Source organism: Pholis gunnellus, assembly GCF_910591455.1.
Source record: "Pholis gunnellus genome assembly, chromosome: 9".
Taxonomy (NCBI): Eukaryota; Metazoa; Chordata; class Actinopteri; order Perciformes; family Pholidae; genus Pholis; species Pholis gunnellus.
Genome location: NC_136535.1, coordinates 16,124,209 through 16,140,548, shown reverse-complemented (window position 1 = coordinate 16,140,548; position 16,340 = coordinate 16,124,209). Strand labels below are relative to the sequence as shown.

At 44.0% G+C, this 16,340-nt stretch overlaps 1 protein-coding gene across 2 annotated transcripts; it reads left to right on the top strand.

The window, feature by feature from the left end:
• The first annotated feature begins 1,004 nt into the window (after window positions 1-1,004).
• On the top strand, window positions 1,005-15,293 carry mnta (MAX network transcriptional repressor a). 2 transcript variants are annotated; one of them, XM_079166748.1, is made up of 6 exons: window positions 1,005-1,103; window positions 3,919-4,489; window positions 4,862-4,903; window positions 5,201-5,312; window positions 11,878-12,070; window positions 12,253-15,293. In XM_079166748.1, exons 1-6 carry the CDS (start codon window positions 1,031-1,033, stop codon window positions 13,053-13,055), a joined length of 1,794 nt encoding a protein of 597 aa, XP_079022874.1. In that variant the 5' UTR covers window positions 1,005-1,030; the 3' UTR covers window positions 13,056-15,293. The 2 variants fall into 2 exon arrangements, with proteins under 2 accessions (XP_079022874.1, XP_079022875.1); XM_079166749.1 differs by lacking the exon at window positions 4,862-4,903.
• The last annotated feature ends 1,047 nt before the right edge of the window (window positions 15,294-16,340 follow it).

The window sequence follows — 16,340 nt, the reverse complement described above, 5'->3', positions numbered from 1 at the left end:
ACAGAGAAAGTCCAAACATTTACTGGCTCCCGACCCTCAAATGTGAGAATTTTCTGCTTTTGTTTTAGTTTTAATCTTTTCACAGCATTTTACATTGACTATGGACAAAAAAAGGAATTTAAGTTTATTTATGTAATTCCAGACCAAATACTGTAAATCTTGATTGTTTTAGACTATCATACATTTTATAACAATGACGTTGCACTTATTGCCTTAATATGTTGCCCTATGGTGAGAAAAGTACTCAAATCTTTTACTTAAAGTAGCACTACCACAGTGTAGAAATACTCTGTTACAAGTGACAGCCGTGCATACAATTGTAAAGTAAAAGTACAAAAGTATAGTATAAGTACTCATGCTGAACGGCCCATTTCAGAGTTGTGTTATATATGATTTGATAATAATCAACCCATTAATGTAACCGTCATAATGCATTTGTTATATTTAGCATTATTAATTTAAATCTGCGAAGTGACAAAAGTAATCAAATGAATATAGTGGAGTAAAAAAGTACAATAATTCCCTCTGAACAATACATCAATGAGATGTAAATTAGCTGCAGTCACGGCTGTCAAAGTCTCTTTACGTTTCCTCCTGCATCACGCGTTGAGCACCACGCGTTATACTGTGTGTGTGTGTGTGTGTGTGTGTGTGTGCGTGCGTGCGTGCGTGCGCGTGTGCGTGTTTACACATGTAGCTGGAGCTTGGAGTTTTGCAACACTGTCGTTAATCCAGTCCACGGTAGTTCCGTGTTTTCTGAGGGATGGCAGCGTGTCCGTGTCCTGTGGGCGGTCACAGACGCTTGTGCGTGATTCACAAACCTTATTTGTTCCTACTACTTTGAGCGCCATCTTGTTTGTAACTCTTCTACGTAAGTGGTAGAGTTCCTACCGAGGGGGTATCCGATTACCCTTTTTTCTTCCCTCCAGCGTTAGTCTGTTCCCTCTCCCTGTAGGGCGCGTAGTGCATTTGCTTCGTCGCCTTTTAAACATAATAGAATCGGCCGCAGAGTGTTTGTAACTGGACAGAAATGAGCATCGAAACGCTTTTGGAAGCGGCCAAGTTTCTGGAATTGCAAGCCCAGCAACAACAGAAAGCACGTGGTAAGTCGGATTTTATTCTAAATATATACAACACCCGTACCTGTGAGATCGCAGTTGTAAAATACTCAACAATTCAGGGATTTTTTTCGTTTAATTTTCTGAGTTATAGACAAACCCTGATTTTATAAGCGCCATTCATTAACTCATCACGAAAATGCACATCACGGGTTCTTTGCTTTTCAATATGAATATGACCGACTACCGAGAGGAACATTTCACTTTTGCTTTCATATTCGTTATAGTGTGCAGACGCGTTGCATGATTTAGTTTCCTCTTGTGTCTCCACCTGGAACCATAGCTGCGTCCACAATAGCTAATAATAAACACACTGCTGCAGTATCGGGGGTTACTGCATTGAAAGCTGCAGCATAGACCCAGTTAATACAACAATAAAGCTGCACATCAGCACCGTCAAGTCCTCTCTGTGGTGTTCTTTTCTTTTTTGCTTCTCTGTATATTTTATGAATTGACTTCAGTTCACGCGCTGCTTCGAGACATTTAAAAGTCAAATGATCAAAACATGCGGAGATGAAGGGCGGTGGCGCAGGGAATGCCGAGCTCGTTTTACATGATGACCTAACGGCGAGTGTCTCTCAGGCTTCCCCTTCATGCATCTGATCCCTGAAATCATTCCCGCTGTAAACGTATGCAGCGTCGTGCTGCTGAAACACCGTGTACGTGTTTCAGTCTGGTCGGTTGTGTCTTGTATGAATACATAATAATACAACATAAACTCCCTGGCCTTTCAGTCGCTTTTGGAGCGCTTTGGGTGTCTGTCGATGACGTGTGGCGACCAGCCACGCCTTCATATGTTAACAGCATGGGGGGGTTTGGCCCCGCCCCTTTCACCACGTGCGTGCTGGGCTACCCCTCCCAGAGATCGTTTGTGCAGAAGATGCGTCACTACTACTAGATTAGATAGATGCTTTATTCAGTTATTAATCTACAGCAGCATTTATAGGTTCAGGTGAAGCAAAGCAATACAAATATTAAATGTAAAAATGCACAATATAGACAATAAAATATAATATTAAATTAACTAACTAAACAATAGTGCAAAGATGTAACAAACACAAAACAACAGTGTAACGGTGTTATAGTGGTGGGATAGACACAAAATGTGCTGTTTGATTACCAACAAGACAAACTTAACGACTAAACGTGCAGTGTTTCCCCAATTCAACACTACATACTAACAGGAAATATTATACAATACACATGACTACCTATTACATTTCACAAAGAACGGTACAAATGTTTTTCAAAGGTTTAATACCTTCATGTTTTCCACACTGTGACATTAATACAAGCTCTATTCTTCATTATTGCGCCCACTTAAAAATGTAACCGTTGCACATCGTAAACGACAGAACTAGCTTTAGAAAAATGAGGTTCTTACAAAAAAAAATCACATGTTTGTGAGTAACTTGATTGAATGATTTAAATCCAGCATAACTGTGCCAGTGAAGCATAGCATGCTGCATTAACAGCACCTGTAGAGCAGAGTGTCCACAGTAAACCCCGCTCACACATGGACTGTAATCTGTACACACCGGAGACAATAAGGAGACGCGTGTGTGAGAAAGTTAAAATGCTACTCCGTTAGCAAGCAGGACATATTCTGGAAAGAGGGCTGCAGTTCTCCAGCTTTTTATTATTACGGAGACATTTGTACTATTCATAAAGGCTCAGAGTGAGAGCTCCTGTTTCCTCTTCCTCCCAGCTCCTCCCGCCATGCTGCATTGGGAGAGCAGCCCCCCCCCCCCCCCCCCTCTCTGCTACTGTAGAGCAGGTCACTGTGTGGAGAGAAGTAGGCCAGTGTTTCTCTATGTGCTGCAGTTATATAATGTCTATAGAAAATCCTCTTGTTTTTCTAAGTGCTTCGTACATTTACTCTCAGGGAAAAGGCGCTCCTAGTGTGTTTCTGCGTCACAATCTGAATGATCAGTCTCTCATAACAGGACACGCAACGTCTTATGAAAGATGTCTGGCACAGTAATCAGAACATCTTGTTCTTTTTCTACTTTGTTGTACTTTTGAAGGAAATGTGTTTCAGGGTAACGTAACATAAACGTGCAGCAGATGGTGACACGTAGGACTCGAATATGATGCCATTCAATTGTTCTTAAGGGCAGTACTATGTAATCTATGCAAAAAGTCATCTATGCATGTGTATATATATATATATGCTTTAGATTTGTTTTAGTAATAGTTGAGCCAAGCCTTAGGGCAACTTTAAACTCTTAACTGCTTTACTAATACAATTCTGACAGATTGTAATCTGAGGTCTACTCACTGCACACACGGGGAAGTGTTGAGTAGTATCGATCACATAATATACTTTTATTTTTTACTAACAGTTCACCCTAACCCAAATGACTAACACTAGTTAGTTTGTCCCATTTTATCGGTACTTAAACTTGTTGCAATGTTAAATCAGTCAATTATTTTTCAAAATATTTGATGTTTTCTGTAAAGATGTCTGAGGTCTGCAAAATAGATTTGAACATAAATGTGGGATTACTTACATTGGCCGTTTCAGAAGTGATGTCCAGCTGAGTAAGACTCAAAAAATGCATTCAAATCTAAAACATTGAGCCTTAAACAAAGAAGCACAGACAATTCTGTCCCACAGCAGTAATGTCAAATAAACGATGACGTTCGGTTTTCGTCCGCTTATGAAAACTTGACCCTGTGAGTAGAGCTTCCCACCACACGGCAGCTTATTTGCTGTTGCTGGCGGCTCCTTCACCCGACACAGAGTCGGTGTTTTCACCCCCCGGTGTGATGACTTTGCCTCGTTTTTCTTCCACAGAGGATGAACTAAAGGAAAAGCTACACCTGGAGCGGTTGGCGGAGCAGAGGCGCTCTGACGTGACCTACAACTCGACGATCCACATCAACAATGTTTCTAAAGCGGAGGAGTGCCGCCCGGTGCCCGTCCCCCCCTCTCTGCCTCCCCCCTCCATCACCGTCATCCCCATCCCAGTGGTCACCCCCAACCCTGCAGGCTCCCCCACCCTGCCCGTCGCCGCGCTCTCCCCTCCGGCCGCCGCCGTTCTGCCGCGCTCTCCGCAACCCAAACCCGACCACCCGGCCTCTGTGCTGACCGCCAACCACAAGCAGCTGATACAGAACCACCACCACCACCACCATCACCACCAACAGCAGCTCGTCGCCCAAACCAACAATACTAAACTCCAGCAGCAGACGCACCAGCAGCTGGTTCAACGCTACCCCGGCTCCATCGTCTCGCTGCCCCAGCAACACGCCTTACTCCCTCAGCCGGGCCCCGTCGTCCAGCAGGCCCCTCTACAGAACGGGCCCCTCAGCCGGGGGAGTCCTCCCGACGACGGCCGCCAGCTAGACAAGAAGAGGCCGGGAGGGTACGTCTATAGACTTGTTCACATGATAAAATAGGACTACAACAGGGTGGTTGTTTTATTTGATCTGTTAATTTTTGTCTATCGGTGTATAAGATGTATAAAGTATCGTACATTTGACCTGTAGCCTCCTAAAACCACTCAAAACATTCGCCTTGTAATGATCTGAAATGGAGAGAAACGAGCAACAAGTTAGCATTTGTGGAGCTGTTACATTATTGACATTTATTGATCTTTTGATACATTGTAACCAAACTACCTGCTAGCAAGAAAACAACAACAAGAAAACTCTTCTTTGGTTGATTTAGATTATTCTTGTCACATTGCCCTTTTAAACACCAAATTCTTACTGTGCTCTCATCTGTGCTCTTACAGGGCAGGCACAAGAGAAGTGCATAACAAGCTTGAGAAAAACAGGTGGGTTCAACCTGTCTACCATAGGGCCTCCTAAAAGAGAGCGCAATCTGAGCTTATCTGTACTGTTACCTTTGAATAATATTGTGCTAGTTACATAGTGTGTTGTCTCTGGAACCGGCTGGTGCCTTTTTTTTTTTTTTATTTGTAGCAGTTTAATTTCAATGCTGAGCTTAGAAGTTAAGAACACCAATTGCAAATATTGTTGTGGGCATCATATGCTAATAGAAATGAAGCCAAGTTGTGGCTCAACCATTTCCCGCCGTCTCAAATCTGCTCTCTTTGTTTTGTGTCTGTCAGACGAGCACATTTGAAGGAGTGCTTTGAGACGCTGAAGAAGAACATCCCAAACATAGACGAGAAGAAGACCTCCAATCTGAGCGTGCTGAGGAGTGCGCTGAGATACATCCAGGTAAGACGAGTCTAGTTTGCCGGTACAGAGTGGTTGTTGTGCGTTCGGCACAGACCTAGAGCTGAACAACTATACCATGAAAGACCTTTATTTTATCCATCAACTCACCCTATACTTGCCCTAGAAGCCTCGGCCTGTGTACCGCATTCATCAAATACATCAAATCGGCTCATTTTGAGGGATCCGAGAGGCATCAACACATCAATTTGACGTGTGTTCGGATTGTAATTTTGACACGTTCGTATGCATTTATCTCTTAAACAAACATTTGTTTTCTACATATTTTTTCGCGACATTCCCTGAACTTGAGCATTGGCGGTACATGTCTCTTCATTCTTCCCCCCTCCGACACAGCGGATGGATATATCTCGTCCAGACATCTTTAGATATTTGATTGTCTCAAGTTAAGCTAAGTGTTGACTGTTGACTGGCTGATGCTGCTATACTGTATTTATGAGCCTCAAAGCCTCGGTTAATCCGCTACACAACAGCTTTTTGACGTGTTTTCCTGTTGCCCTCCATATGCGACAGTTTCTTTCTCCCAAAAAGGGAGCGCAGCCATGGCGATGATCCAAATCTTTTCTTGGTTATAGCTTTCCCCTTGAAGCATGACATGGTCGTGCCAGTGGAACAGATCTGAGATCAGTGTGTCTTTTGGAGTCATGTTGGTGCAACCGACTACACAGCAACTGTTCGGCATCGCGTTATTAACTCAATATTATTTGTTGAAAGGAGAAGCTCAGGATTGTATTTCCCCCTGAAGGGGGGCGTGGCGGTGAGAGCCCGCTCTGGATGACACGTTGCCGGTCCGATGTGTGTTCGTGGATGTTGCCGAGACTTGCTCGCACAAGTTGATATGCGTTTACGATTTTGAAGCCACACCGCAATATGAGCTAGAGTCTCTTCTCCAAGAGGAGGAGCATTTGTTTAAAAAATAAGAAAAAGGGAAACGACTCCTTTTCTTATAGTATAAGCACGATCACAACTGTCATTTTCAGGGTTTGCGTAATCGGCTCTGAATTTGAAGAGCTGGTGACGTACGGGTGTATTTTATTCCACCAAACCATGCTCCTTTTACAATTTATATTTCACAAAAACAGTCCTTGTTGTTGTGTTTAAAGTGCTTTTTTCAGGGATGAACTGGAATTGGAAGCACACAGAGTACAAGATAAGTGATGTCAGGTTGACTTCTTAAGTGTAGTCTTTGTCCCAAATAACCATTTACTACCAACAGTCTGACCAAAGACGTTTTAAAAATCGTCGTTCCCTATTTATTACGTCATGTTCTTCTTTTCTCTTGCATTTCCTGCCTTTTTGTATTTCTATGTTTGGATCCTTCTATAATGTGGAACCTCAAACCTCATTCACACCGCTGTGTTTGATATTTAGAATATGTGCCATTGTCTACCAATGACTCACCGCGTGTCTGTCCTGCTTGTAAACAGCTGGTGCAAAGGTCCACCGCTGGCCTAGTTTGACTCTTTCAGACCGACTGTGCTGTCGAGTGTGTCATGGTGTGAGCGGCTCTCTTCTTCTCCTATAGACAGACGCTGTAGGGTGGCAGTTTTAAATCCGAGACACAAGCTCACCCATGGGCCCAAGCTGGCATCAAGGGGTTGTAATTTAACAATGGTTGTCATTGTTAAAATCACATGGTCCCGGGTGCACAGTGCTTATTAGGATTGCAGAGAAGCTAATAGAACTGATTTTAACACCAGCAGCGACTATATTTGAGTTATCACGGCAAAGTGTGGGAACTACCACAGAACTGGCTTTGACTGCTTTGGACAGGTGTTTATATTTGTCGTTAGATTTTGTCGCATCACAATCGTGCACGATACAGGTGCGTTACTGTAATCTTAAGTGAAAGCCACGTTCTACGATGGATCGCGCAACATGGTCTCTAGTTGTATTTCCATTTGTCCTGTGTTGACTTGGGGCTTGATGTTTTGGCTTACAGATTAATGAAGTCCGTATTTGGTTATGCTCAGTAGTAATGGGCTATCTGGTGTGTGCACACTGATAGTCCTACTTAGTTATGAGCTTTTAAGGCCTCTATGAAAGAACCAACTCTGTACATATTTCCTATTATTATATAACTGTTTACTAAGGTAAATTTAGCAGAGAGCAGCGTGCTTGTGATTTTAATGCTCTGACAAGCAGCAGTCTGGTTATTCCTCTCTGCGCGTGGATACTGAGAGAAACTAGGACAGCGTGGGTGCAGAGCTCGTCACCCAATCCCCCCCCCCCCCCCCTCTCTCTGTGCGATGAAGCAACACCACTTTAAAAGTGTTGTGCTGGACTGGCAGAACGACCTGCCTCTCCTTTCCTCTATCCTGTCGAGGGATATGAAAGAAAGGAACTTCAGGTGATGGGAAGCCAAAACACAACACGTGGTCACACTTTCCTCTCGACATGGCTGGTGCAGACGCGTGTCCTGCCTGCATACACTCCTGTCCTCGCTCGCTCTCCTCTGGTTTTGGCAGCAGAGAAGCAGCCCCGTGCACGTACAAAAAAACACTGAGTTCAAGTGAGGCTTCGGGCTCAGCATCACATTGGATTTGTCTTGTTTGTTCATCCATCTCAAGTGTCAACTTGAATATGTGCAATCATGGCGGTGTTAACACTGCCGCGTGATTCCAGTTTCACTTCGTCATTTCATTTCAAGTCCAAATGACTCAGCAGCTAATTGACCAGGAACCTTGCATGCAAATAGATTTAGCATTTTCTTTTCCGATTTTGTGTTTTCGTGTAAACGGAGCTGAACGTGGTTTTTACGTTAAAATGTATTACATCTTGTTCCTGAAGGCTTTCCCCTGAGCCTGTAGTGGTGCTGCGAAAGCTGCGGCTGTAAAAATAAGCCTCGGTGCATGAAGAGCTCCTCCCCTCCCCCTCCCTTCCTCCCTACATCCTGCCTGTCTGAGCTTTTAAGGCCACATGAGCAGCAAGCACATGGCTAGCCTGAGCTGCGTGACGTCACCCCCCCCCCCCACCCCCTTCCCCAGCACTGCAACAGGCAGGGCTTGCTGTTGCACTGGGCTTTAGCTGCCAGCAGCAGGGAGGGAACATGGAGCGGTAAACATGAGGCTCAGTTTACTCCGCGCGCGCTTCATTTCCTTCCTCGTCGCTGACTAAACTTGTTCCTCCACTGCTTATCTCACAATGCCAGTTTGAAACGTGTTGTGCCGTCTGGTGGGGGAAAATCCTAATGTAGAGTAGTGGTGGAGGGTAGATATGTTTTGTATAATTTTGTAAGTAAATTACTCATTGTGGCACATAAGCATGTATAGTATTTCTCTCTTGGAAAATTATGATTTTTCTGTGGAAAGAAGGAAAATATTTTGATCATCGGGGTTGTCTTTTATGCGATAAGAGCAGCCATGTGACAGTGTAGTGCAGATTTGTTGTCTCACAGTACTCGTGTACTTGTACACGGTCTGGACTATCGACTGGTCCTCAGCCACAATGAGGTAATTAGGTCAGTTATGACCAGCACAGGCGTGCGCACGAGGAGCAGTGTGCAAAAGTAGCTTTTTTTTCTTTCCACGGACAAGCATGTTATTGTTGAACTCGGGCACCATGTGAAGTCCTCCGTTGCAGCCTGAAGGCACAGTGAGACTGGGGGTTTATGGTTACCACACTGTCACAAGACCTGTGCAGAAGCCCGATCAGTCATCCAGGCCGTGCAGCGTGTCTGCAACGTGGCCTCCTGTGCTGCTGGCCCTTTAAGAAAAACCCAGCCTTGTGCCGTCTGCTGCAAAAGTGAGTCAGTGAGTACAGCTTGCGTTGCTCTCTTTCAATCCCCCGCTATCTGCCGCCCTCCCTCCTCCGTTCTCTGTGGGGCCATGTGCTCAGCACTCGCATTGCTTGTGACAGCGCTTGAGCGGTGTTTACCTTCCACACACACACACACACACACACACACACACACACACACATACTGCAGCCCTGCCCCTGTACAGATCTAGATTTTCACAGTCAAATAAGGACGAGGTCGGGCCTCGTCTCTGTTGACGGAGGAGTTTCGGAGGCTCATGTGTGAAGAGACAAAAGGTACTCGGCAGCCCGGTGACGTGATTAACAAGGTGATGTGGGATCCATCTTGAGACGGACTTGGTTGTCAGGTTTAGATAGTAAATCTCAAGACTAGCTGCGTCCACCATCGGCACTGTAACGGGGAGAGTTCAGTGGGTCTCTGGGTTTGTGGAGCGTTTCTCTCCGTGAGTCATAGTTGGTGGCGTGCACAGTTAAAGCTTATACATGAGTGTGAAAGGGAGGCTGTCCACGTGACCCATATTTCTTGCGCTCTTAATACCATTTCATTCTGCCCTTTCTGAGATGGATGCGTTGTTTTAAAGAAAATCTATTCTCCATGGGAGTCATCTTTTTTCCTTTTTATTACACCCGGCGGCTGTGAAAGAAATCTGTGCATGCTGAGACACTTTTTAGGAGAGAACTAAACGGCACCTTTGGGCACCTGAAGGTGTGCATGTTCCTTTATGTTACAGAGGAAACAATAGGAGGTTTTTCCTCTTGTTTCCATGACCACCAAAGATGTGTGTGTGGGGGGGGGGGGGGGGCATCGTTTGTTGAGACTGAGGATAGTGTTGATGTGTTCTCTCGCTGAAGTGCTGATAATCATCAGCTCTTCTCGGCTGTTGAAGGCTGGTCTTGAGATACACATCTGTGTCCTTATGTGCATCGCGTTGTCCTGCTCTCCAGGCTTCAACTGAAATACAATAACTTTATTGATTGAATATCTGTGTGTGTGTGTGTGTGTGTGTGTGTGTGTGTGACTCAGAAAGACTTGAAAAAAACCTTGAATTCTTGTGGCTTTCCAGAAGCACTCGGCCACTTTCATAAGGAGATGCATGGCAGACCATTTTGATTCTAATTTGGTGTTTGTTCATATTAATAAAACCAGTACTTAAAGCAGAGCTAGACTGATAAGATATTATTTTATTGCAGATGTATAGAGTTGGTTTTTCCTCTCAGTACGCATCAGTATTGGCCTATAATTTAAAAGTGGAATCTTCACATATACAACCAGATTAAACGTCTCATTAATGTGGATTTAATTGGGCTCAATCACGGTCTTCTCGTGTCTTCTATTCTAATTCTCTTTTGCCAAACGACTATGTGAACCGGACTTCCTCTGAGTTCATGTTTGTGTGTTTGTGTGACTGAAAACACCCCCAGTGGGATGCAGTCCAAGCACAGACCGCTTGGCCCGAGTTTTTCTAATCCTGGATAAGGACTAAAGACAGGTGCTGCATTACACAAGGCCTTACTTTTGTCCCCCTTTTACTACGCACTGTATATTGTACTGTAGACGTCCACGCCACAGACCACGCTGATGGAAATCTTTCTACATAGAGCCAAGCACAACACATGCACCCTTTCCTCAACCCGTGTGAACACGAGATGACTTGCACATGTACTTATACACTCATGAACACTGACGGGGACTCCAGCCTTGGGGGGGAAATGGCTTTATGATCCCGTGTCATCAGATTACTGCTAACAGATTCCACACAGTGTCATTTCCCGGAGCCTCTCCCACAGAGGCCGGAGTCTTGTGTTCGGATACTCTGACCGTCCTGAGCTTGACATGTAATAAATTATATGAAGTGTTCAGTTTCAAAACACAAACCCCCACGACGGCGTAACTCGATCCTGCTGTCTGTATAACCGTAGCCAGCAGTTATTCAATTGGGAATTGGCCTAGTTAAGGTTGTTGCTGAACATTTTGTTGATTTGCATGTGAAGTTCGATGTAGTCTTCGTACATTTCCTCCTCCAACTCTTCCTCCTGTTGCCGCGTACGGAGAAGTCCAGCTCACTTTGTTTTGCTTTGTGTCAGCTGATGGGTTAAAGGAAATTGGGTCACAAGAGAGCTGCTGCCTGGAAACACCTACAACTTTCCATACTCGTCTCTCCACTCCTTCCTTCTTCCCTCCTGCCCCTCCCCCCCCCCCCCCCTGCCCCTGTGCTTCTGTAGCGCTGTTATTTTGCTCCCTGCACACAGGTTTTTATTTCTTCGACCTATTCCATATTCCGCTATAAAGACAGCATTAACATTAATGCTAGTCTTCATTTTCCTTAGTGGGTTGTACATTTTCTAGGACCCACTGGTTGCTGTTAGTTTAATTAAAATGATAACTTAAGGCCACCCTGTGTTGAATCCTGTGTTGAATTGTCTGCGATTACTTAACCGTTTCTGCAAAATGACTAACTAAACGTACAATACTCCCCCCTGAAATGTTATGAAGTATAAAGTTCTATAAAATTTAAATACTCGAGACAAGTACAAGTGCTTCAAAAGTAGTATACCACAGTCTGATGCAAAACCATCAACTAAGGTGTCAAACATTAACATGGAGTTAAATCACGTCCTCTCTGACACGGTGTCAGCAAAAGCAACGCTTTACAAAGACTATCGCACTCTTAAAAAAACAACTAGTGACAAGTTGTACATATACTGGCAGCTCACACCGTCATGGAGTCACTCATTTTACAACCTTTAATGATTTTTAAGTTTGACCATCTTCTGCTTTCTCTTTCAGACGTTGAAGCGGAAAGAAAAGGAGTACGAGCACGACATGGAGCGACTGGCCAGAGAGAAGATAGCCACACAGCAGCGGTTAGCAGAGCTGAAGAACGAGCTGAGCCAGTGGATGGATGTGATTGAAATCGACCGTGTCCTCCGACAGACGGTACAGCCGGAGGAGGACCAGGCTTCCACCTCAACTGCCTCAGGTAGATGACTCACAGTCAGGGTCGGATAAGTGTAAATATTAGGAATATATTTTAATTAATCCTATGTGCATTTGTAACTGCTTTTTAAAAAAAATGTAGGTGTTAGTTAAATGAAATGAATGGCAGAAATCACATTGCATCTGATAATACTGATCTAATTATTTCATCTGTTGCTGTGGCAGAAGGTGAAGACATAATAGAGGATGACCTGGAAGATGAGACTGCGCCGAGAGCGCAGACTGCCTTACCCACCGTGCCTCAAACCATGAAACCTGAGCTGCACAAGACTGCAATACCCACTCAGACCCCGACACCCGCCACTACCTCCTTCATCACCCAACACATCTCCATCCAGCACAAAGTCCCCCTGCACCAGCCTCAGCTGCACCCGCTGACGGTGACTCCTCATCAGCCGGTGTCCAAGCCTGCAGCCCCACTGGCACTCGCAACATCCAGCACACGCATCGCCCCCGGTCAGCCCTTGATCCCCACCCACACGCATATGGTGACCGCCTCCAGCCTACACCCCACAGTCATTGCCCACGCTTCAGTGTCTCACCCCTCAGTCATCCAAGCGGTCAACCACGTCATCCAGGGAGGGGGTCATAAACACATCGCCCACCTGGCTCCATCCACTACTACCACCAGCAGTGTCCAGTTAGCCCCCGGCCACCAACCCATCGGCCACATCACCGTGCACCCGGTGGCTCACCTGAGCCAGCATCTACCGGCCCTCTACCCCCAACCGGTGGCTGTCACACAGTCGGCCATGGTCGGTCACATCACCCACACGCTGAACCACGCCCACCCGCACATGAACGGCACTGCGACTAGCCAACCAGCTGCCACCATTGTCGGCAAGCAGACAGCAGTGAGCGCCCAAATGGTGACCCACCACCCACAGCTGGTGGGTCAGACGGTGCTCAACCCCGTGACAATGGTGACCATGCCCTCCTTCCCCATCAGCACTCTGAAGCTGGCTTGAACGCGGCCAACAGGACCACCAGGCTGGGAGACGGAGACTCCCCCTCGATAGGGGAGCAACCACAGGCCTCAGACCAGGCCACCGACGAGCCCAAAGTGAGGGCAGGAGAGCTGCTGGACACCTCTGATCCAGAGTTTCACAATCATCAAGAAGCATCGCTGCTGATATAAAGCCAGGAACATTCCTTCAACGAAACCTCTTTCCATACTAGTCCACCACGGTGTCCTGAAATCTTGAATTTAGGACATGACTGAAAGTCATCATGTTGTGTGTGTGTGTGTGTGTGTGTGTGTATGTGTGGCAATATATGGGCAGATGATTAGACCCTCAGATAATGTCGCAGCATTCATTTTCACATGAGCTTTTGCAGAAACTGCTTCATAGAGGAAAACGTTGCGACGCAAGTACCGTATCCGTGTCGGCGCCCTGTTACAGCGTTCATAAAGGTACTGGCTCCCCGTTATCACTGTGACTGCTGCGGATTTAACCCCAACAGTAGATCATGCAGTCGAGAGGCTACACTGGGTTGTGAAGCCTGTGACCGTGTAGGATCAGAGTGCTAGACCCGCCATAACCAGCACGTTGGGAATGTGATTTAGAGGAGCTCCTCCTCCTCCAGCAGAAGGCTCACCGGCTGCAGGGCTGGAGCGAAATCACGGACTGGACTTCATCCTGAGCAGAAGCTGCAGTCCCTCAGTGACGGGTGCATACAGCAATAGCACGCCCTGCTGGCTGATTGTGTTCAATTTAATACTACTATCCCTGTGACAATGGAAAGAAAAAAACACTTCCAGTTAAGTATAATGCTGATGGATATCATTAAAACAACAGCCACTTAAATTAAAAGAATATGCCGTTTTGTCAGGGTTTGGTTTTTAGTGTTGGACTCTCAAATTGTTACTTATCTGTAGTATTTGTCCTTCAAACTTACTGGCGGCTGTTCACAAGTTCAAGGATGAAGTTATGTTTTTGTCACAGCTGCTAATTTTTTTTTTTTTTTATATATATATTTCTGCCAAATAATCCGTTTTAGATGCCCCCTAAATGTAAACGCAGCACAGTAGTGTGTTTAAATACTAAACGTGTGAGATACAAACTCTGATGCTTACAAGGTGAGGGGGGGGAGTTGAGTGTTCAGAAGTTTTGAATGTGAATACGTAAGAAAAAAGAAAAAAAAGGTCCATCAAATGTAGTTAAGTGTGTTTCTTTGCTGTCTTGCAAGGCAAATGGTAGTAGGATGTGTGTTTGCATGCTGTGAAAGCATGCCATGACTGTGTCGATTAGTGATGATCTTGAAAGCAAGGAGCCATATAGCGGTGCCGTCTGTCGTGCTTTGCGGCCTTCGACAAAGTTGTAGTAGGAATGTTGGATTGTTTAGCTCAAGAGTTGAAGCTCTGTCATTCATAACGCGTTTGGAAAGTGATCTCAACAGCTGGCATAAATCCAACCAGTGTGTGTGTTTTTTTTTTTTTTTTTCCTTTTCCAAAGCTAGCACTGTGAACATTTCTATAGTCTCAACGAGCAGCGGTTTAGCGTAGCACTTGCTAGAACAGCAACATGCGGAGTTCCTCCTTGTTTAATCTGAATGTACTGATCTATGAAAGGATGTGGAGTCGTGCACTCATCAGAAGTTAAGCCCTCCCCTTTTTTAAAAAAAGAAATATGCGATTACTTTAAAGTATCTTGTGTATGTAAAGTGTAACATTTAATACTGATTTTGTATTTTTAAGATTTACTGTTGCTTGTTTCATCTGGAGAATAGCTTTTTATGTTCAGACTAATTGGTATTTGACAATATAGTTTGTTTTTTTCAACTGGGACCATGTACAGTGGTGTATATCAGGGGGCGGCGACTACACAGACCTCGACCCACCTTGATATTAACTGTGGAAAGTATTCTCCCCGTAATTGTTTTTTATTTTGTTCTGATGCAATATGATTAAAGCAGGGACTCTTCATTTTAGAGATAAAGTAATGCTTTTTTCACCCTCATTTTATGCAAATGATATTGAACAAATCATATTGTAGCAAAACAAAATGTGTACAAATGAACAGGGATTCAGATACTTGAAGAAGCAACGATATACTTGTGTGTTTTCCCTATGGAGAAAGTTTAAGTTGTATATAGCCTGTAAATGTTGGGCTGCATTTAGATCTAACTGTATTATGTAAACAGCTGGGAAAAATATGTAAAATTAGAAATTTATAAAAAATATACTTAATAAATTGTATCATGTTTACAAATGTCTGGAACTGCCTTTTTGTTGTAAACATGTTTTTTTTGGTATTGCAGCAATACAAAGGGATTGCTGTTTGTGCTTGAACCGTGAGAATTAAATGATTACTTTTACTGTTATTTATGGCTGCAGTTAACCATGATGTTAATTATCAGTTAATCAGGCGATCATTTTCTTCGTTCATCTTTTGAGAAACTAAAAGGGACATTTTTCACTTAACTATTATACTGTCTTTTTTTTGTCAAAAAAAAACATGAAGTGAAAATATAGCCTGTCATAAAAAGTGATGTCAGGGAAAAAAATAGTATATGTCCAACAAAAAACTTAAAAGTGCTAATATAGCATGTCGAAAAAAGTTGTATGTTGAAAAAACTCATAATATATGTTCAAAACAAGACATGAAAAAGTCAAGGTATATAGCGTCTCAAAAAAGTGATAATATAGTGTGTTGAAAAAACATGCCGAAAATGTCAAAGTATGGCATGTCGAATAAAGTGATAATATGGTCGAATAAAGTGATAATATGGTTTGTTGAAATAAGTGATAATATATCATGTCGAAATAAAACATAGTACAGTATGCTGAAATAAAGTTTAGAAAAAGGAGGGAACCCAAACAGCTCTAAACCAGTTTTACGGCCTTTACACACTGGGGCGGTTTTTTGTTGGATTAATTCAGCTTTAATATATATTTTCAAACCGTTGTTTTTGTAATGAGTACATTCACTCAGACTGCTAATTTTACACGAGGGCGTTTTTTTCTGATCTTTGACTCGGCGAATAAAGGCATCAACCAATCCCGGTGAAGAACACACAAATTACACTGAAGTGGAGTACAACCGCCATGAATGAGGCTCCGCGGTCTGAACCAAGACAACAACAAGGCATAAAGAAAAATCCACTCAAAGCATTTTGCTAAGAGGAAGTTCATTATAGTTTACAGTAGCTTTGGTTGTATACACATTTGTTTCGGGAGATCTAGAAAAATGTATTCAAACGTTTAATGAGCCACAGGTGCTAGTTAATTAGCAATTAACTACAACCGTCAC

Coding starts and splice junctions, on each gene's coding strand:
- mnta (XM_079166748.1), top strand. CDS start 1,031: ATGAGCATCGAAACGCTTTTGGAAGCGGCCAAGTTTCTGGAATTGCAA. Junction 4,904..5,200: donor AACAAGCTTGAGAAAAACAG/GTGGGTTCAACC, acceptor TGTGTCTGTCAG/ACGAGCACATTTGAAGGAGT. Junction 5,313..11,877: donor GTGCGCTGAGATACATCCAG/GTAAGACGAGTC, acceptor TTTCTCTTTCAG/ACGTTGAAGCGGAAAGAAAA.